Source organism: Phascolarctos cinereus, unplaced genomic scaffold (assembly GCF_003287225.1).
Source record: "Phascolarctos cinereus isolate Bilbo 61053 unplaced genomic scaffold, phaCin_HiC Scaffold_9;HRSCAF=440, whole genome shotgun sequence".
Lineage (NCBI taxonomy): Eukaryota > Metazoa > Chordata > Mammalia > Diprotodontia > Phascolarctidae > Phascolarctos > Phascolarctos cinereus.
The window spans coordinates 49,654,466-49,675,838 of NW_027556402.1; the positions used below are offsets into that span (position 1 = coordinate 49,654,466).

General features: G+C 37.5%; 1 protein-coding gene across 4 annotated transcripts in view; it reads left to right on the plus strand.

The window, feature by feature from the left end:
* The window catches only part of SEC24B (SEC24 homolog B, COPII component), an 89,780-nt gene that overhangs the window by 23,236 nt on the left and 45,171 nt on the right, over nucleotides 1–21,373 (plus strand). For 3 of the 4 annotated variants that reach the window (XM_078148533.1, XM_078148530.1, XM_078148531.1), the window contains 2 exons: nucleotides 12,077–12,244; nucleotides 18,024–18,128. In XM_078148533.1, the coding sequence (XP_078004659.1) occupies nucleotides 12,077–12,244; nucleotides 18,024–18,128 (273 nt within the window). The remainder of the gene's footprint in view (nucleotides 1–12,076; nucleotides 12,245–18,023; nucleotides 18,129–21,373) is intronic. The other variant, XM_078148532.1, reaches the window with a different exon arrangement.

The window sequence follows — 21,373 nt, forward strand, 5'->3', positions numbered from 1 at the left end:
AAAAGTGGTGACTTGCTTGAGCTCTCCCCCAAGTCCCTCCAAATACCTGTAAAAAATGGCTCTAAACAAATTCTAAAGCTGCAGAACCCACAAAAAGACAGAGTGAAACAAATTTCTAGCCCAACACAAACTGGATGGTTGATTGGAAAGGTCTTTTGCACTGGGTGGGGAGAGGAACGGTCCGATGTGAGCATGTAGCCAAATAGGCCTCAGCGAACCTGGAGCAGGCCTCAGGAGACTGAATCACGGGCAGCTGTGGCAGTTTCCAGACTTCTCAACCCACAAACCCCAAAGACAACTTAGAAGGTCAGTAGGAAAAGTCTGTGACTGCGATGAGAGAGAAACTTGGTCCCAGCCCCAGTCCCAGGGTAGCAGCTGCTTCCTGAGCTTCCAGCCCACAGACTGAGGGAGAATCAAGTGGCTGATCACAGGGGTATTGCAAGGATCTCTTTGCTGGTGCAGGATTCTCTTGCTTTGCCCGTGATTGGATCTGAGTCGCAGTGCTGGGTGGCAGTCCTGGAGTGAGGAGGAGTGCTGGCGTGGTGGAGTTTGTAGTGGTGGTAGAAAGAGAATTCTCCTCACAGTTCCAAGGCAGAAAAGAGTGCTTGTGGTCACTCATAGACCAGAGCACAATCCAGGAAAGGAGTAAACACCTTGCCCCTTATCATACCACCTTGAAAGAACTGAAAATTTACAGGTGCCCCAGAAGTATCTCTGAAAACAGCTGCACAATACTCCCCCAAGCTTGGAACAGTACATTCTCCACACTGAAAGCAGACCCCTACCTTAACAAAGAGTTTATAAAAACTCAAGTAATTGGCTGGGATCATGAGCAAACCTTGCAAAAAAAGCCAGACCATAGAATCTTTCTTTGGTGACAAAGAAGATCAAAACATACAACCAGAAGAAGACAGCAAAGTCAAAACTCCTACATCCAGGGCCTCCAGGAAAAATATATATCAGTCCCATGCCTTGGAAGAGCTCAAAAAGGATTTTAAGAAGCAAGTAAGAGAAGTAGAGGAAAAACTGGGAAGAGAAATGAGAGTGATGCAAGAAAATCATGAAAAATAAGTCAACAGCTTGCTAAAGGGGACTCAAAAAAGTACTGAAGAAAATAACACCTTAAAAAATAGCCTAACCTAAATGGCAAAAGAGGTCCTAAAAGCCAATGAGGAGAAGAATGCCTTAAAAAGCAAAATTGGCCAACTGGGGAAAGGAAGTTTAAAAGCTTACTGAAGAAAATACTTCCTTGAAAATAGAATGGAGCAATTGGAAGCTAGTGACTTTGTGAGATAATCAAGACACTGTAAAACAAAACCAAAAGAAAGAAAAAATAGAAAAAATGTGAAATAGCTCATTGGAAAAACAACTGACCTGGAAAATAGATCAGGAGAGAGATTTTTTTTAAAATGATTGGACTATCTGAAAGCCATGATCAAAAAAAGAGCCTAGACATCATCTTTTTTTTTTAGTCTTTTTTTTTTATTAATTTATTTTGATTTATGAACAATCACTTCCATATGCGTTTGAGTTGAAAATTTTTCTCCCCCTTCCTCCCCCCCACCCTCCCCAAGACAGTGCACAATCTGATATAGGCTTTACATTTATATACCCATTAAACATATTTTCACATTAGTGAAGTTGTAAGTAAAAATTAAAACCAATAGGAGGAACCATCAGAAAGATGAAACAAAACTCAACAGAAGGTAGAAATAAGTGATAGCTATTTGACTTCCATAGTTCTTTCTTTGGATGTGGACAGCATTTTCCATCCCAAGGCCTCTGGAGATGTCTTAGATCCTCATAATGCTGAGAAGGGTTCAGTTTAACAATCTTAGTCATCACATAACATGGCTGTTATTGTGTACAAAGTCCTCTTGGTTCTGCTCACTTCACTCAGCATCAGACCATATAAGTCTTTCCAAGTTTTTCTGAAGTCAGCCTGTTCATCATTTCTTATAGCACAATAGTATTCCATTACATTCATATATACCACAACTTGCTCAGCCATTCCCCAATGGATGGGCATCCTCTCAATTCCCAATTCTTTGCCACCACAAAAAGAGCTGCCATGAATATTTTTGTACATATGGGTCCTTTTCCCATTTGTTTGATCTCTTTGGGATATAGCCCTAGAAGTGCTATTGCTGGGTCAAAGGGTATGCACATTTTTGTATCCCTTTGGGCATAGTTCCAAATTGTTCTCCAAAATGGTTGGATCATTTCACAACTCCACCAACAATGTATTAGTGTTCCAATTTTCCCACATCTTCTCCAGCATTTATCATTTTCCTGTTTTGTCATGTTGGCCAATCTGATAGGTATGATATGGTATCACAGAGTTGTTTTGATTTGCATTTCTCTAATCAGTAACAATTTAGAGCATTTTTTCATATGACTACAGATGTAGACATCATCTTTCAAGAAATTATTAAGGAAAACTGCCCTGATATTTTAGAACCAGAGGGCAGAATAGAAATTGAAAGCATCCACCGATTACCTCCTGAAAGAGATCCCCAAAGGAAAACCCCCAGGAATATTGTAGCCAAATTCCAGAGTTCCCAGGTCAAGGAGAAAATATTGTGAGCAGCCAGAAAGAAACAATTCAAGTGTTGTGGAAACACAATCAGGATAACACAGAATTTAGCAGCTTCTACATTAAGGGACCACAGGGCTTGGAATATAATATTCTGGAGGGCAAAGGAGATAGGATTACAACCAAGAATCATCTACCCAGCAAAATTGAGTGTTTTCCTTCAGGGGGAAATATGGATATTCAGTGAAATAGAGGACTTTTCAGGCATTCTTGATGAAAAAACAAGAGCTAAATAGAAAATTTGACTTTTTTATTTTTAGGCAATTGGGATTAAGTGACTTGCCCAGGGTCACACAGCTAGTAAGTGTCAAGTGTTTAGTCTGAATCCAGATTTGAACTCAGGTCTTCCTGACTTCAGGGCCAGTGCTCTGTCTAGCTGACCCTGAAAATTTGACTTTCAAATACAAGACTCAAGTGAAACATGAAGAGGTAAATAGGAAAGAGAAATCATAAGGGACTTATTAAGGTTGAACTTTCACATTCCTGCGTGGAAAGATGATTTTTGTAACTCATGAGACCTTTGTCAGTATTAGGGTAGTTGGAGGGGAAAAATTATACGTATGTAGATAGATAGATAGATAGATAGATAGATAGATAGATAGATAGATAGAGGGCACAGGGTGAGTTGAAGGTGAAGGGGTCTTATTTGGAGAATTAAGGGGTGAGAGAGGATTATACTGGGAGAAGGAGAAAGGGAGAGGTAGAATGAGGTAAATTATCTCACATAAAACAGACAAGGAAAGGCTTTTACAGAAAGTGGAGGGGAAACGGGAAAAAGAGGAATGAGTGAATCTTATTCTCATCAGATTTGGCTTAAGGAGGGAAAGACGTACACACTCAATTGGGTATGGAAATCTATCTTACCCTAATGGAAAATAGGGGGTGGAAGGGGATAAGAGAGTAGGGGGATGATAGAGAGGAGGGCAGAGTGGGGGAGGGGTAATCAGAAGCAAACACTTCTGAGGAAGGACAGGGTCAAAAGAGAGAGTAGAATAAACAGGGAGGGGCAGATAGGATGAAGGGAAATATACTTAGTTTTTCACAGCGTGAGTACTCTGGAAGTGTTTTGCATGACTATACATGTATAACCTGTATCGAGTTGTTTGCCTTCTGATGGGGAGGGAAGAAGGGAGAAAATTTGGAACTCAAAATCTTGTGGAAGTGAATGTTGATAACTAAGAATAAATAAATGTATATAAAAAAAGTGTTTGAGCAGCTGAGTAATGTAGTGCAGCCTATGCCAGGAAGATTGATTACTTTGATAATTTTGTTATATATATATATATATATATATATATATATATATATACACACACATATATATGAGGGAGGGAAAATACTGGAGGCAGAGACAATCAGTAATCAACCACAGTAGTCCAAGTAAATGGTAAGGAGAGGGCAGGTAACCTAGAGAGAAAGCAAGACATGAGAGAATGTGGAAATAGAAGTGGTAGGATTTGACGTCTGATAGGACATGGGAGTGAGGAAGATAGAAGACTCAAAAATGACTCTGGTTTAGAATGGGGTAATATTTTTTTTTTATTTTTGGCTAGGCAATGGGGTTAAGTGACTTGCCCAGGGTCACATAGCTAGTGAGTGTTATGTGTCTGAGGCCGAATTTGAACTCAGGTCCTCCTGAATCTAGGGCCAGTGCTCTATCCACCGTGCCACCCAGCTGCCCCTGGAACAGGGGAATTTGAAGATAATTTGCTCTCTTAACAGAAAACAGAAGTTTTGAAAGAAGAACAGTAGTTAGTAGGGAAGGTAATAAAGTTCACCTTTGGGTATAGTGAGTTTGAATTGCTGATGGGACATCTAAGCAGGCAGCTGGAGATGTAGGACTTGGAAGTTCATGAGAGAGTAAGCTTTTTGGGGAGTCCTTTGCCCGGAGGTGGTAGTTGAACCTCTAAAAGCAGATGCAATCACAAAAGGAGAGTATAGAAAGACCTGATTACTTATGACTTTGCTATGTCTTCCAAGGGTGCCAACTTTTCATCCAGTTACCCATGCTTAAAACATCAATCTTATCTTTGACTGTTCCTTCTCTCTCCCCCCCTGTAGGCAATAGGAGACAACTTCCACAGTGTCTTGACAATCCATACCTTCCTTTCCATTTCTACTGCTACCACTAGTATAGGCCCACCTTAACACCCGACTGCTTCTACCTATTCATTTTTTAAGGTCTGTCTCAAATTTTAATAATGACACTGGCTAATATCTTTAGTGCTTTAAGGATTACAAAGTGCTACATATATATTTGTGTGTATGTGTATCTTTAATATCACTTAAGCTTGTGTGTGTGTGTATAAAATAATTCTTCAGTGAAGCCTTCTGAAATCTCCATCCCCAGACCTAAGAAGTAATCTTTCGTCCTTAGAGCTTAAAGTTATTTTGTCCCTTTCTAATGATACAGTGGATAAAGAGTTCAGCCTGCATTCAGGAAAACCTAAGTTCAAATCCAGCCTCAGACACTTAACTTGGGCAAGTCACTTAACCTGTGTCTGCCTCAGTTTCCTCAACTGTAAAATGGGGATCATAATGAGAATAGTATTAGCACCTACCTCCCAAAGTTGTTTTGAGGATAAAAGTGCTTCTTTTGTTAATATTTTGCATCATCATTGCTGTTTATTAACTAGTCTTTTGGGAGTAGGGGGCATATTTGCATGTATTATAAACTTCCTTGTCAGACTGTAAGCTTCTGAAAGGCAAGCTTCCCAGATCACCAGCTCGTGGTTCCTAGAAATTTTGCCTCTAAGTCTTTCCATTTCACAAACTTAACTGGTTATCTAATCAACCTGAAGCTTCTCGGCCCCTGAGCACTCTTGGTCCCCTGAATTTTAGAGATTTGCTGTCCTTAAGGCCTAATAAACCTTCCCTCTTCTCCTTGGTGTGTCTGGTTTTGACATCTATCTCTCTTTCTCTTCTTACCTCGGCAGCTGTACAACTCTGGGTCACAAGAATGCCTTTTCTAGTCCTCCAAGAGAGTAGGCATAGAATGGCCCAGTAGAGAGGAAATTGGCCTAAGAGTCCAGCCTCTGACAATTACGGCCTGTGTGACCCCTCAGGCTGCTTACCCTCCTTGTGTTCTAGCTCACTGTCTAAGACTGTCAGTTGTAGAACAGGTGCTAGCAGATCTGTAGTGGTAGAGGGAGCTTCCTCATTGAGAGTTCCTGCACCAATGAAATTACAGGTTCCATCTAAAAAGAATGTATGAGAAAACGTCAGAAATTATACAACATCAGAATATACCGGTGTAAGGTAATAAGGAATGTGAATAAAAGAAACCATATTGTTGTTGAGTCATTTTCAGTCATGTCTGACTCTCTGTAACCACATTTGCTTTTCTTGGCAAAGATACTGGGGTGGTTTGCCATTTCCTTCTCTAGCTCATTTGACAGATGAGGAAACTGAGGCAAATGAGGTTACGCGACGTGCCCCGGGGTTAAGCGACAGCTGGTGTCTGAGGCCAGATTTGAACTCAGGAAGATGAGTCTTCCTGACTGGATAAGCCCAGCACCATCTCCACTTTGCCACCTAACTGCCCCACCTGACTGGTGCCACATCAGATGACTTCCTAAACTCCTTTAATCTCAGGATCTGTAATATAACCTTGGGTTCTGTAGTGATCCTCTTCCAGTCGTGGTTTTTGCTTCTTTTTGGGCTCCACTGTGAGAATTGCATTTCACCCTTGTCATCTTCATAAATTGGCATTTGTATAAGCCTTTATGGCATGGTTCTGTACCTGGGTCCATGAACTTTTAAAACTGTAGTTCAGTGTCATTGGATTCCTTTGTAATCTTGTGTGATTCGGGGGCATTTAAAAACCTTCTCAGAAATGATCCACAGGCTTTTACAGGCTGCCAAAGGGATCCATGACACACAAAGTTTTAAGAATCTCCATATTGTAGTTTGTAAAGCACTTTTCTCTCTCTCTTCTTTTTTTTTTAAATAAAGGAAACCAATTATATTGAAAAGAAGTTTCCAAAATATTTTTAAAACATTCTCAGACTCCCAGTTAAGAACTCATGCATGTAAACTTCCTCATTTTACAGAGAAAGAAACTGAGGCCCCAAAAGAGGAAGTGAGTTGTGCATGGTCACAGATGAAGGTGTGAGTGGCAGAGTTAAGGTTCAGACTCAGATTTCTTGGCTTGCAGTCCTGGATTCTGCAGTGTCATCTGTCTTTCTTGCCAGTCAGTCGTGGGCACCTCAGGGAAGGACATCCCTAGAGCCTGCCTCCCAAACCCCAAGAAGGTTCATGCCTCTGCTCCTACCGTGTTACTTCCCCTCCCTCACCTCAGTGCAAAACATTTTTGATATATTATCTCACTTGCTCCTAGAATGCTCCTAAAGCTGACTTTGGGATTTGTTTACCAGGCTGCCTGTGACAGGTTTTGGAGTAAGGCTTTGTTTATTTGCCTTTTTTCTATAATCCTAGGCTCATCCTCAATTATTTGAAGCCCCCGATTACAGTTAATAGGTAATGGGTTCTTAGTGCCCTCCCCATAGTAAACTTAAATCAGGGATGGCGAACCTGCGGCCTTAGCTAAGTAATTATCTTCTTTCCCTTGCCCCAAGTAGAAAAGGAGATAGTATGTAAAAAAGGAAAGTTCATCAGGTCCACCAGAAAAAGGGAATAAAGTATCTTTTTTGGAAGAGCCTTTCCTTCATAGTACCTTCTTAGTAAATAATTTATTGTGTAAATAATGGAGGCAATTTCCCACCCCCCATTAAAAGTTACAAATGATGGTTAAGTTCTGTGATACTACTAAACAAGGTGTTGGACTCCTCGTCTAATGTGAAATAGATTTTTGTAGGCTGGTTTTGGAACCATAGACATATAACATATCTGAGGGCAGTAATTCCAGCATGCGGGGGGGGGGGAATTGTTTTTCCCTTTTTTTGTATCTCTAGCACGTGGTACACAGCAGGCGCTTAATAAATGCTAGCTAACTTACTTTGTCAGTAAGCTGTTCATATTGTCAAAGAATTTGCAAAGATTTGGTCCAGATACGTTTTATGTCCTAGATCGGCAGAATCTCTGGTGTATAGTGACAAATCTTACAACGTGTGCTATTACACATGCTATGTCTTTAGAGCTCTTAACTAGCCGGGCCCTTTTCATTTGAAGCTTTTACATTGGGATAACGTTCCCTTTGAGAAGGGAGGTTTGTGCAAGAGGAAAAAGCTCCTGCACCCATTCCAAAGGATAGCCCATGCTTAGTCAGTTACCTTTACCTTAGGATTTGGTAAGTTGTCAGTGGTTTTCTCTGTGCCCCTCTAACCATGGAACCCACCTGTTGGCTCTGTGTCTTAGTAGTTCACAGAAGGGGCAGAGAAGTAGAGCTGGTAGGTGAGTTTCTCCCGAAAATTGCATTTATTACACCAGTAGGCTCCAAACTTTTTTGATCTTGAACCCCTACTAGGAAAAAAAAAACAGGAGTCGTGTAACCCAAAATGATTACTGTTTGACCCTCAACTTCATAGAGAGCTGCTTCCATCAAAGGAGTGATGTGATTAGCCTTGCACTTTAGGAAAATCACTTTAACCGGGGTGTATTGGATAGGGAAGAGATGTTCAGGAGACTATAGGAGTAACCTCAGTGATAAGGCCCTGAACTATGATGTGTGAGTTGAGAAGAGGACAGATTTTTTAAAAGTTGTTTCTACCTCCGTAGCAAGCTTATCAAATGACTGGATATGTGGGATTAGGGAGAGTGAGGATTGGGGATGGCACATATTGTGAGCCTGGATGATTTGGAAAGATACGGTGTCCTCCACAATTTGGAGGGAGGGGTATGGGCAAAGGTCATGAATGTAGTGACATCTGCATTGCAAAGGGAAATCCTTTCTTGTTTGTTCATCTTGTGTGACTCACTCATCAAAAAATTAAAAGGAGGGGGTGATCTGTCACTCCTTGAGTACAGCCCAAGGTGAGATCCAGGCATGGGGACATTGGATGAGGTGGGAAATTGTGCTTGTGTAGGTTCAGGTTAGATTATAACCACTCCCTTCGTGGTGGGGGTAGGGAGAAGTATTGGAAACACAGGCTCCTAGGAAAGCAGAAGGTGACCCATCTTCCTATCCCCTTGGAATCATTCTGTAAGCCCCTGGGAGGTGCATGGCCCCTACTTTGGAGACCACTGTATTAGAAAACCATTAATATTTTGAATTTTTGAATATGATGATTTCTTCACTAGTCTGAGCTGAAAGTACACTTAGGATTGTAGAATTTAGGTATCTTTAACAGTTAGTTACCTTGTCTCCAGTGCCTCATTTATAGATACAGAAATTGAAGACATTCCCAAGGGCACCAAGATAAGATAGATAAATGAGAATGGGGGGAGGGAGGGATTGATAGGTAAAAAGATGAAAGAAATTGAGAGCAAAGCCAACATTCAAATCTAGTGCGCACTGGCTTTGTAATCACAGCATGTTTGTCTTTCAAGGCCTAGCTTAATCTTTTTCTAGTATGTTAGAAACATGTAGCGAGTTAAATAGTTGAATTTGCTCTTGTCTTAACTCTGTATGTCTCCTGCACAAAATTGAATCTTGGTGACTAAAAGATTTTTCTTCATGCAGGCAGTTTATAGGCAGGTAGAGTCCACACTTATCTATTTGAGGGAGTTTTTCATTCACATAACCTGTCACGGTGATAAAACAATAAGCTCTTGTAGTGACGTTTGTAAAGTATAATAGATGAATGGTGGCTTTTGGTTTCATTTACAGCTTTTAACCCTCAAAAGCAAAATAAACCCATCAGTTTCTTTTGATGAAATGAGAGCTGTGCTCAATGTTAGATTTGTTCTTTGTGAGTTTGGGAAGGAATTCTTTTTATTCAGGGAGCAGAATCTTCAGACAGGATAATGGGCTGTCTCATTTTCTTCAGGAGTCCTGCAGTCAACAGAATATCCAATAAGATGTCTGTCTTAAAGGTTGCCTTGTCGCTTGTGGCATATCACACCAAATAGAGTGCTAAGCCATAAACCCTGGACTTTGTCATAAAAGTAGGAATTCCCTGTTATCTATCCTTTCTTCCTTTTTCAGCCTTTCTTGCTTTTACTGTTTGATTTTCCATTGGTGTAGAGCAGTTCTGCAAATAAAGTAACTAGCTAGGTAAATTGTGATAAATTGTTTATGAGAGTTTTTAGTGTGTGTGAGAGAGAAACAGACAAACCTAATAGCACAAAAGAGGATTCAGGTTCCAGTGTCATTGCAGTACTAATAAATTAAAATCTCATCAACTTGGACCATGAGAAGAAAATTTTACATTTTTTAAAAGTTAGACATGGTGGTGATAGACTCTTTCAGACAGACAAGTACCTATTGGTTTTGAGCTTCTTTGGAGAAACTTATATGAAAAATCTGCCCTTTCCCTTAAAATGCCATTGTGTATTTCTTGAGTGTGTAATAGCTTAAAACTGCACTAAGATTTTTGGAGACTCACTACATTAAAATTAGAAGTACTGGCATGAATATATCAGTTCTTACTATTCATGCTGGTATGAATATACATAACTGTGACCCATGTAAATACAGAAATTATTTTTCATCAGTGCTGTGCTGAAAATTGATGTCAGGCAGGGTATAATATGGGGAAACATTTCCATCTAAATTGTTTTCCAATATTTTAATACATGTCAATCCTAAAGTATAAGCTACAGTATTTCCTGTTGATATCAGAGTTTTCCAAATGCTTAAATTTGCAGATAATAATCTATTAATTGTATCAGACTCTGGAACATTACCACTTCCTCAGAAATCTAAATTAATGTGAAAGAAATTAATCCTACTACCCACTTTTTTTTAAAAAAAGCAGATAAAAAAGTTAGACTATGATATATAGCTGATGAGAAGGCCTTTGGGAGACTGCTTGGTGGAGTGGAAAGAGTCTAGGGAATCCAAGTTCCCACCCATGTTTTCTTGTGCAATTTAATAGCTTCTAAGGGACTTTGTTTCATTATCTGTTAAACGAGGCGCTTGGAATAGAGGGTGTCTGTGGTGCTTTCCAGTTCTAGACACATATCTTAGGTACTGTAGATGGAAAATTATCTTGGCCCAGAATTGAGAACAAGAAGAAAATCCACCCAGACCACATTTGAGGTGTCATGCAGCCCTTTGGGTAATTCTAAGCTTTAACTTAGTTGTTCTCATTTTGATGCTGTGTGATTACAATTTATGGAACATCATGATCTTAGAATTAAAAATTTAACTCGGAGAACAAGTGGAAAGATGACAGAAATGAGACAGGCTGCACTGTGCTACCCAGGGTATCTTGTATAAAGATATTTTACCAAGGCCCTGTATTGATTGAGGGCAGGGGAGACCACTATAGAAGATAACTTGGATGGATAGTATACTGGATAATAAGGAAAGGAAGGGCTCCAGGGCATTGTGTGGGTCATCTAGGAAGACTTTTCTTTTAACATTTTATTAAATAATTTTATCAAATTTATCATTAAATCATTAACATTTCATTAAATCTGGCATTGTATACAAACTATTCAAACACTCCCTGTACCAATTGATTTTCTTTGAGAGAATTTTAGCCAACCTATAGTTTGGGAAAGAAGATATAGGGAAAGGAGTTTCTTTTTAACCACATGAAAAACTTAAATGGTTTTGTTTGTGACTTTTCTGGTAGTGTTGTTTAATTTAAAAAAAACAACCCTGAGACACCTAATTTAACTATATTACATTTTTGTTTGGTCTCCCTAATTGTGTTTTATAAAATTCTCTGTCATTCAGATTTATTCATATGATATTGAGCAATCTCATCCATCCAAAATAAATTTCCTTTAAACCTTTAAAAACCTTTAAAAAGGTCTCTAACCAGCACAGCTGTTACACGGCCTGTGTGCTTGACTTCAAAAGTGTTGGTGCCACTTTGGAATTCTCCTGTGGCACTTGGGTGCGTAGGAGCAGCAAACAAATAAAACAGCCAGAAGTAAGAATTGACAGCTTAGCTGAGTTTTAAAAAAAACCAGAAATGTCACAAACCTAGGGTTACTTAGTGAAGAGTCAAAAAACTCCATACCACTAATTTCTAAGGTATCAGTACATAAAGCCCTAATTAGTGTTCCCATTGATGGCTTGAATTAACAATAAAAGACTAAATGCTCTCTATTGTGTTTCTAAAGGCAAGAAAGTGTAGTAAATATTAGATTGTTGGCTCCTGGAGGGCAGGAACTGTCTTTTGCCTCTTTTTGTATCCCCAGCCTTGGCATAGTGCCTTGCCCATAGTAGGTACCTAATAAATTGTATTGATTGACTAATTAAACATATTATCGAGATTTTCATTTAAAAGAGAATCATATTAGTACTTCAGGGTTTTAACCTTTATTTAATCTGGAAACTACACCTACAAGGATGCTTGCTAGATGAATTATCCTGTTAGTACAGTGACTAATAAATAACTAAACAAAATTTAATAAATCTCATATGGGATGGTAAGTAAAATACTTTGCCCTCTTTGGTTGCAGATTCTTCATCCTGTGCTGGAAAGCAAAACATTCAGCTTCTCAAGACCAGCCCAGCGCCACCCACGGTTTCATCAGGGAGTGTTTCAGCAAGGACACAGTCTGCTGCAGACCAGGCAACCGAACCTGCGGCCTCGGAGACACAGCCTCCAGAACGCTTACTGCAGGAAGGTATTGGAGAAAATGAATAGACGTGTTCAAATCTCAGAGTAAATTTTCCTTTTTGTTGTCGTTGTTGTTTTCCTAAAAATTACTTTTTTTATCACCATACTTTTCCCCAGTATTTCTTTCCCATCCCCTCCCAGAGGGCCGTCCTATATAAAGTATTTTTTATGCCAGAAAAAGAGAAGGGAAACTACCTTATAAAGACATCAAAAAAGTCTTAAAATATTTGCATTATACAATATTTTTAGACCTTCTACCTCTGCAAAATCAAACTCATTGTCTTTATGTTTAAGTGCAGAGCAGCCAAAGTTTCCTTGTCTGTCTGAGGTTCTTCAAAACCCTAGATAGATAAGGAAATCACTGATTATTTCTGTGCAAGTTTTTTTTTTAATCATTGTTCATATGTGAAATTATAGCTAATAGGGAGATAATATATTGAATCATCTTTTTTCTAATTTTTTTCAGGCCCAAAATTGTTATTCCACAAATTGACTGGCACTTATGTAGGCTCTATGTTTTGATACCCACAGTTTTCAAAAGGGATACAGCAGCTAACTGCAATATGCTTTTGACCCAAAATTACACCACTTTGCCCTTTTCCTTGACAGATTTCCCATCTATTTTCTGTCCTACTAAAACTCTTAAACCATTAAGGCTTTTTAGAGCAATGGACTGTTTTTCATTTTGACTGATTTTTAAAAACTCTTTTACCTACAGTTTGTATTTTTTACATTGTCAGCAGAAATGTGGCAGATATTCTGTTTGTTAGCAATTGCCAAACTTCAGAATGACTGCTTGCTTTTTATCAAAAAGCTCTGAATTAGAACATCAATAATCTTGTGACTAACCTTACTACTCTCCATCTCTTCAGGGGTTTTTTATTTTGTTTTTTATGGTCAGCAAAAACATTTCTTTCCCTTACAAAGACTGTTAATTTCTTTATTGTATTTTACAGATAAGTCACTTAGGTAACAAGAATGTCCAGTGTTACCCACTAAGTCACTGGATATTCTAGGAATGGAATTTACAATTCCATTCATGGATTTCTACCTCCAATGATTGAGCATGATGTCATAGATCATACTTCTCATGGACAGTTACAAGTTAGAGTATTTTGCAGCAGTGCTTACATGATGCTTTTAACTTATGCTTCCTGCCATACCTGTTTCTTTGATGTCCTGTTATTTACAGACTCTCCATAGCATTACCTGATACAGCTCCTGCCTATGTCTTTCCTTGTTGATCCCAACTTTATAGTATAAATGCCTCTGCATTCATATAAGCTTTTCACCATGTTTAGAATGTCCTCCCTCTTCTTCTCTGCTTCACAGAGTCTTTGCTTGGATTCAGACTTGGATCAGGTACCCCCTAGCCTATGAACCTCTTTCCCAGCCAAGTTGTTAATGCTCAGAGCATTCTCCCCTTTTCCCTGTACTTTTCATGTTGTTTTTCTCTCCCACACTGGTAGAGTGTGAGCTTCTTGACAGGAAAGATTGGTTTTATTGGTCTTTGTATCCCTAAGGCCTTACATATATTAGGTGCTTAATGAATGTTTGTCAAATTAACTTTCTCCTACACCCGTTATTTTTCTTCCTATTGTAAATAGGAAGGAATTTTGAAAGAGAGAAGGAACTTAAAAGCCCCTAGAAAACTTCTTTGACTTCACTTGATTAATCTACTTGTATCAGTTATTTAGGGGAAAAAGATGATTTTTGAGGACTTTAGATTCCTACTTATCCTGTTTCCTTTCCTTAAATAAAGACTTCCTTAGAATATAGCTGCAGCCACTTGGCTTTACAAAGCTAGTCAGTCTTTCTGATATTAAAGGCTCTAATCAAGATTTGTTGCCCTTTAACAGAAATCCTAATTTTTTTTTGTAGTACATTTTACCTTAAACTTCAGGTTGTACGTCAGGACCCAACAGTTTTTACTGTATTAGAGGGAATCCAGGAAAAATCTCTGAACTACAAAAGGACTCCAACTCAGAAGGCAACTTTGAAATCTTGGTTTTAAAAAAACAACACTCTTTGTGACCATAGATTTTCCTGCATGCCATATACATTAAATGCCAGCGTAACAGTGCTGGGGCCTGTAATATGTATTCACTTATTGAAGCAGTTAATCATCTCCCTGTGAAATTCTTAAAATGTTACATATTCTTGCATTTTAAGTAATTCCATGCAATTAAATTAGTCTGCCTGGAAGAGCAAAAGTGCAGTAAGATGAAGAGTCAGCCTCCTTTTCGGTCATAAAGAAGGAAAGGAAACCTTTCAGTCTACTTTTTGATCTCCAAAGCATTTTGTAGACCACCCCTGTTTATGGAAGGGATGGTGTTGCCTAATGTGTGGAGACTGTACTCTCTTAAAATGCACTAAATTGACAACCATATTATTATTTAATGTAAGAGAGCAATTAAGATAAAATCTTAAACGTGTCTTTTGCTTGCCCTTGAATCTTTGATTTGATATTTTCAATCATTAATAAATACAAATAAATGTATATTCTGTACCTATGGGGAAAGAGACTATCGGCTGTGTTTTCTGTACTCTGTGACACTTTTTATTCCCTGTTTATTTCATCAGCATACTAGTAGATGTTTGAATATGTCATTTTATTATCATCTCTTTGGGTTTACTTGGGTGAAATGGACATAGCGCTCTTCACACCTGAAGAGTGCCCACAGTTAAATATAGTTTTGTTCATGACCAGTCATGTTGGAGAGTAGTTTTCACTAAGTTAGCCTTACTAATGCATTATTTGCAGTATTTTAACCTAAAACAGTACTTAAGCAACTTTATTCCACAATGATTTAGTTTCCTGATTGTCAGTGGGAAAAGAGATTATGTTAAGTGTGAATTGGATATTTTAAATTCCTAGAAAAGCTAAAGCTACTTTATCATTTTAAAAGTCTCTGTTTCAGCATTTTCACCAGTACCAATTTATTGTTAAGATTTCTTGAGATTCTTTTAGCCAAGGAAGGACATTGTAAGTATCTTTCAGCTGTCTTTGTATTCTTTTTACAAAGATTTTTTAACTATACTTGGTACAGCTTTTAAATCTAATTTACTTTCATTCATTACTTCTCTGATCTTTTAAATTGCCTCCACAGTCAACTGCGTTATCTACTTTATGAGTTGTCTATGGCCAATTTCCATTCTAGTTTGGCTTCCCAACCCAACACATACCAAAGCTACCACCTAGTGTATTTAGGGAAGGTTAACTCATTTTAATGTTGGCTTGAGCAAAATTATTTATTAAGTTGGCAGAAAAAAGGCATCATGCATTGGCATTCCAGTTTCAAATATAAATACTTTCTGGATTATCTATTCCACTGCTTCTGCTTAATTAGCAAAGTAAATTGTTAAATATAAATATAAATAAATGTAAGGTGCTGACACCGTAAAGGGACATATTGAAATATATGGATCAGTCATACTACAAAGAAAACTCAGTATATAAAAATCCAGCATGTAAAACACAGATTCCAGAATGATTTTTTTGCATTACAAAAGGATTCCTCTGATAAATTAATTGTTAATTTACAAAAATTTGATTACCCTAGAACTTTCCTTGGAATGATTCTATTACATAAATTTCTGTAATATGTAATATGATTGCTTTAGTTTAAAAAAAAATCTTCCCATTTATTTCCTTTTATATCATATCCATCTTTCTGTACCCCAATGACACTGGTAGAGTTCTTCATACATACAAGGGCATTATCTAGTGGTGCTAATTGTCTTTTTTTTTTCTGAAGATTACTGAATGATAATGGGACAGTTTATAAAGGAGCAGAACACAGGCAGTTCTGCTGTGAGAAAGGATTAGCTTTCTCCACCACCACCCCCCTCCCATCCCCACCACCCCCAACTATCTCCAGTTAAGGAAAATTACCTGTAATTTGCTTTTAAATAATCTGATTTAGAAAGGACAAGTCAACAAAATTACATAGGTTTTCAGGGACAGTGACACCTGTCTTTGTCAATGGTAGGTCTGAATTGGGCCTAGGATTACCAGCAGCCTGTTAAAAAATGGAAAATATTACATTTCTACTCTGATTCTATCATGTTAACTTATGATAACTTAACAAAACAGATACTTTAACTTGTTTCTTATTTTCCCTAGTTGAGAATTATTGCTTATATGTAAGTGATATTGTACATTCACATCAGTTTTTACTATTTAAAGTACATATTTCCTGACGATATGTGGAGAAAATGCTGCTTTTCCCCCCCCATAAACTCTAGATCTAGAATCAAATGTATTTATCTCTTTTTCTATAAATATTTTGTGTTAACCTACAAACTATATGCTTACCATGACATTTTTATCATATGCAGCGTAATGTGTAACTGATGTTTAAGTATGCATTTAGTTGGACATAGAAAATCAGGCCAATTTGCATCAAGTCTCAAGTTTATATTATGTATGCCTGAATTTCATGTATGTTATAGTTTTTTCCTTTCCAACTTTATCAAAATAGCTGTCATTTTTACATTAACATGTTTCAAGAAGAGTAGTGGTTTTTTTGTATGGTATCTTGAGATTTAATGGGTAAGCTAAAATTCTAAAATCATTTTATGTTTAGCTTTTGCCCCATCATAGAAAAATATTTCTTACAAATGGGAAATCATACATATAGTTGTATGATTTTTAGAAGTAACTACTGTTCCAAAAACATGTTCATTTGAAGAAATGTGGAAAACATCTAAATGCTGCAGTCATTGTTCCTACAGTCTGAATGCTTCAAGGCAGACTTATCATATTTTTCTTCAGATTAGTTTTTCTTTAAATGTTTGGTGGTTCATCTGGAAATTCAAAATTTCGGATTTTTCCTTCTAAGAACAGTTTGAGTTAGCTTATTGAATGATTGAAAAGTTTATCCTAATTTTACCTGATTAAGGAAACATAGAAAAGGCTGCTTTTCAGCCTAATTTGCTGGAAAACACCTAATAATTGTCATTTGTTGTATTTTCCTGCAACATTTTCCTCGTGTTGGATTTAATAGGGAATCAGTTTCACTGTTCTATTTTTCAACCCCCAGTATGGGCAGAGTAGCTTAAAATGGTTGTGCATTTGTCATTCCTTCAGTTTCTTCTCTTTTTGGTAAGTGATATTGGCAGTCTGCCATTTGTATTAAGCACCTACTATGTATGTACCATTGTTCCATGTGCTAGAATTTATTTTATTCTTTCTACATCTCTTTCCATTGTGATTTTCATCTTCTCTCCATTCCCTTCCTCCGTTATCGAAACTGGGTTGCTACCAAGACAAGTCCTATAGAAGCTGAATTAGAGTCTTTGCTAGAAAAGAGTTCAGAGGTCAGTGTAGTCCCATACCCTCATTTTACAGTCCAGAAAAGGGAAGTATTTGACTTGTTCATGGTCACACAAGTAGCAAAGCTAGAATATGAAAGCTGAATGCTCTTTGTGCTGAACCATGCTTCCTACATGCAAGAAGCTTACGGTCTGAAAAGAAACACATGCCAGGTGCTCAGAAGGTGTATTGGCATCAGGAAAACTTCCAGAGAAACATGGTTGCTTCTATGCAATATGAATTTGTAGTGCCGTGTACTGTTGATGCTTAACCAGATTCGTCCATGCAGAAGCTGCTTCTCACAGATAACCGAGCCGTGCCAGATTGGGTAACATGTTTGGTTATGTGCATGGTTGAGTTGTCCTTTGGAATGCCAGAATTCTTTCTCACTTTAAAATGCAATGACATGATTTTATTTCTCATCTTTCCTGTCGGTTTGACTCTTGTGTTTGTGCTTTCCACTTCACAGGCATGCAGTATGGTGGATATGTTAATAATCAAGCTAGCTCTGCACCAACTCCCTCGTCATCAACTTCAGATGATGAGGAAGAGGAGGAGGAGGATGAGGAAGCAGGTCTGCTTTAGCTTTACACCAGTTCTTAATCTTTTCCTTTGCTAGTTTTCTTTTTATTTCCATATTGGATTTTAGGTTCTGTTTAAAAACTGGAAAATTAGTGTTTCAGGATTTGGTACCGTGAAGTACATAGTTGAAAATAAAATTTAGTTTGGGTGGAAGAGGTTGTGATACCTGAAATGACATTTTTATCTCCATTTCATAAACTTCACAGCTACTTTCATTTGTAGATGACAGTGTAAGCCTTACATGTTGAGAGAAGGGATTCTTATTCAGTTTGTATTTCCTTCCATCTTCTCGAGCTAAGAAAGGTTTTTTACTGGCTGTGAACCTTTTGGCTGATTATTACTCTAGCACATTTACATAATGCTTTGTGGTCTCTACCTTGCCTGCTTCTTCAGTGTTCTATTCAGATCTGTAGAGTTGGATTTGGTTTATCTTAATGACATAGAAATAGGAGGAGATTACTTTCTCAACGTCACCTGCCCATCTTAATAGGTGCCTAGCAAACCCAAATAATACTGCTGTTATTTGCATGCTTCAGGCAAGTACATAATCACCTCATATATTACTGGTTAAAAGAATACATGTGGTTTTCTATTCAAATCTCCTTAATATCATTCTCTCTGCCCTTAGTTGGTAGAATCCTGCAAAAGATTGAGAGGTTCCATTCAAGGGCTGTTTCTCACTGATTTAATATTGAACCAATAGTATCCTTAGCTGTTCTATTGCACCATTATTCTTCCTTCCACCATACTCCCAACCAGTGAGATTTGCTTTGTCAGAAACCTTGAAATACATGGCGTTCTGTTTCCTATTTAAACTATGTGGTATTTGTTTGCCTTTTAAAAAAAAAGTGAGTGTTTGAGGGGGAGGGCAGGGGATTGGTTCTGCTTTTACTGTAAATATAAAAATGCATTTATATTTTTGCAGACTTTATCAGATGTGTTTATTTTCCAAAATCTTAGTTCTGTTTCAGCTTTTCTCATCATTATAATCTTTCTTTCATTGTGTTTCATTTTGGATGGTATTCTTTGGTCTGTTAACCTATTGTTCGTTTGCCAGCAAGTAGGGATTGTTGTTGAAAACTCCACTTGCTCAGTTTAATAAAAGATTTGAGAGAATACTATGATAGTTGAGGCTTCTTCAGTGTCACCCTTTGCTTGAGCTAGAGTTTTTGTGTGTGTATCTTTAGTGAGTAGAAAAATCTTTGAGTAGTTGGATTAGTGTGCATTTATATTGTAACTTCTTTTAATACTTTCGTTTAAATGTTTTTGGTCAAGATAAAGGGATAAGACTTCCTTTGCCAAGAAGAATGTGCAAATGAAGTGGTCAAAGGTCCCAAAGAGTTGAAAGAATAGATTTCCTTCATTTGTATATATTATGCATGTGTGCTAAATTTTGTGCAAAAGAGTGCTTTTATTGGTTTTTATCTTTGCAGTTAGATAAGCCATTTTTTTGTTTTCTATACCAAGGTTCTCAAATTTTTAAGTGATGTGATCATTAAGAGCAGTCATAACTTTCTGGCCACAAGAAAGCTTTTTGTGAACATAGATTGTCTCACGTTTGCTTCTGTGTCCTCAACACTGAGCATGGCCAGCTTTGTGCTCTAGGATCCAAGTGACAGGAAGGTGCCATTAGGATAGCAAGGAGGAATACCACATCACACTTAAAATAGAAATTAACTGTAGTGTGGTAGAACCGTGTGGCTTTTTAGGAATTATTTCATTGGCTGACTCAGGTAACCATTAAGCCATAGAATCCTAAATGGAGAAGGTTCTCAGAGTCCACAAAGTCTAGTTCCCTCCTTTTACAGACAAGGAAACTGAGAGCTGTTTAGGTGGCATGACTTGCTAATGGTCACACAAGCAGTAGGAAACAGCAAATCCAGAATGTAAACCCAGGTTTTCTGATGTTGAAGTGAGCATTCTTTCCACTGAGCTATTCCTTCTAGTTTGTAAAATAAAGTATTATTTGCACGTGAAGTATTACACTTGATCTTCATAACTCTAGATTGCTGTAGTTTAAATTCTAGATTGTAGGACTCAATTCTTATGGTGAAAATGTCCACCTTTGTGATTTTTTTTGTCCTTTAAAAAAGAATAAGGTAATAAGGCAAAGCAACAAGCATTTACTAAGCTCTACTGTGTGCCAGGCATTATACTAAGTGTTCTTGAGGGCCTAAGTTTTTTTAAACATAATGAATAAAAGTTGCTTGAAAAGAAAGATCTACCCTGAGTAATAGGACCCTGTATTTACTTCTGCAATAAATGTACACTTAATGTTCTCTGAATCTATCATGTTTTAACCCAGTCTGTTTTGCTAATGAAGCTTTTGGAATATTTTGTAATAGTGAAAACTAATTTTTAATTTAAAAAATAAGACCTTGAGATTTTGAAATCCTAATTAGGGGATAAGCATTGATCAGCCCATACCTAAATAAAGTAAAAAATGTCAAAACACTTGAGACCATATGCCTAACAAATGAAAATAATGAATGTGTAGGTTTATCATTAAATAATGTTGTATTCATCAATTTATATTTGAGTTTCCAATAAAAACTTAAGCTTGTGCATGTTATTTTTTAAACTTTCCTTTCAAGTGACTACACTAGGAACATTAGAAAGTACAGCAGTTCTAAAAGCAAAAAGCTTTTTAAAGCTTATTCATGAACCTTTTCCCCTTAAAATTCACTAGAATCTGATATATCTCAGCATATTCAAAACCTAGGATTTCAAATTGAGCTAAATTTGCCATATGATTGCTGACTAGAAGATTCAGAATGTTCAGAATATCTGATTCTTTTTGTTGTGTTGCCGAAGTACACAATTTAATTGACCTATTGAATGAAGACTGTTATCCAACTTAATGTGCAAATCTAAAACAAGAGACTTGTCAAAGGCCACTTTAATGGTTGGAATAAAGCATTTAATTACTTTTTTTCTTCTCTCTCCCTACTTATTCCTGTCTGAGTTCATCTTGAATCACTTCCCCTCCTCCCCCCTCTTATCCCATCTGTAAAATATTTTCAGTGTTACTGATCTCAAAATAACTTGACAGTAATGTTTCTGCATTTTACAGTGAGGTAAAGCTGTTGGAATGGGAAAGGCCAGGATGCTGATTAACAGCCATCATTGCTAAATATCTTGCTTTAGACACTCCATAGTTGATCCTAACATTGGCTGTGGAGTAAAGTGTGCCAGTAGCACTTTCATCAGCTGGTGAAGAGGAGGGAAGAAGAAAGC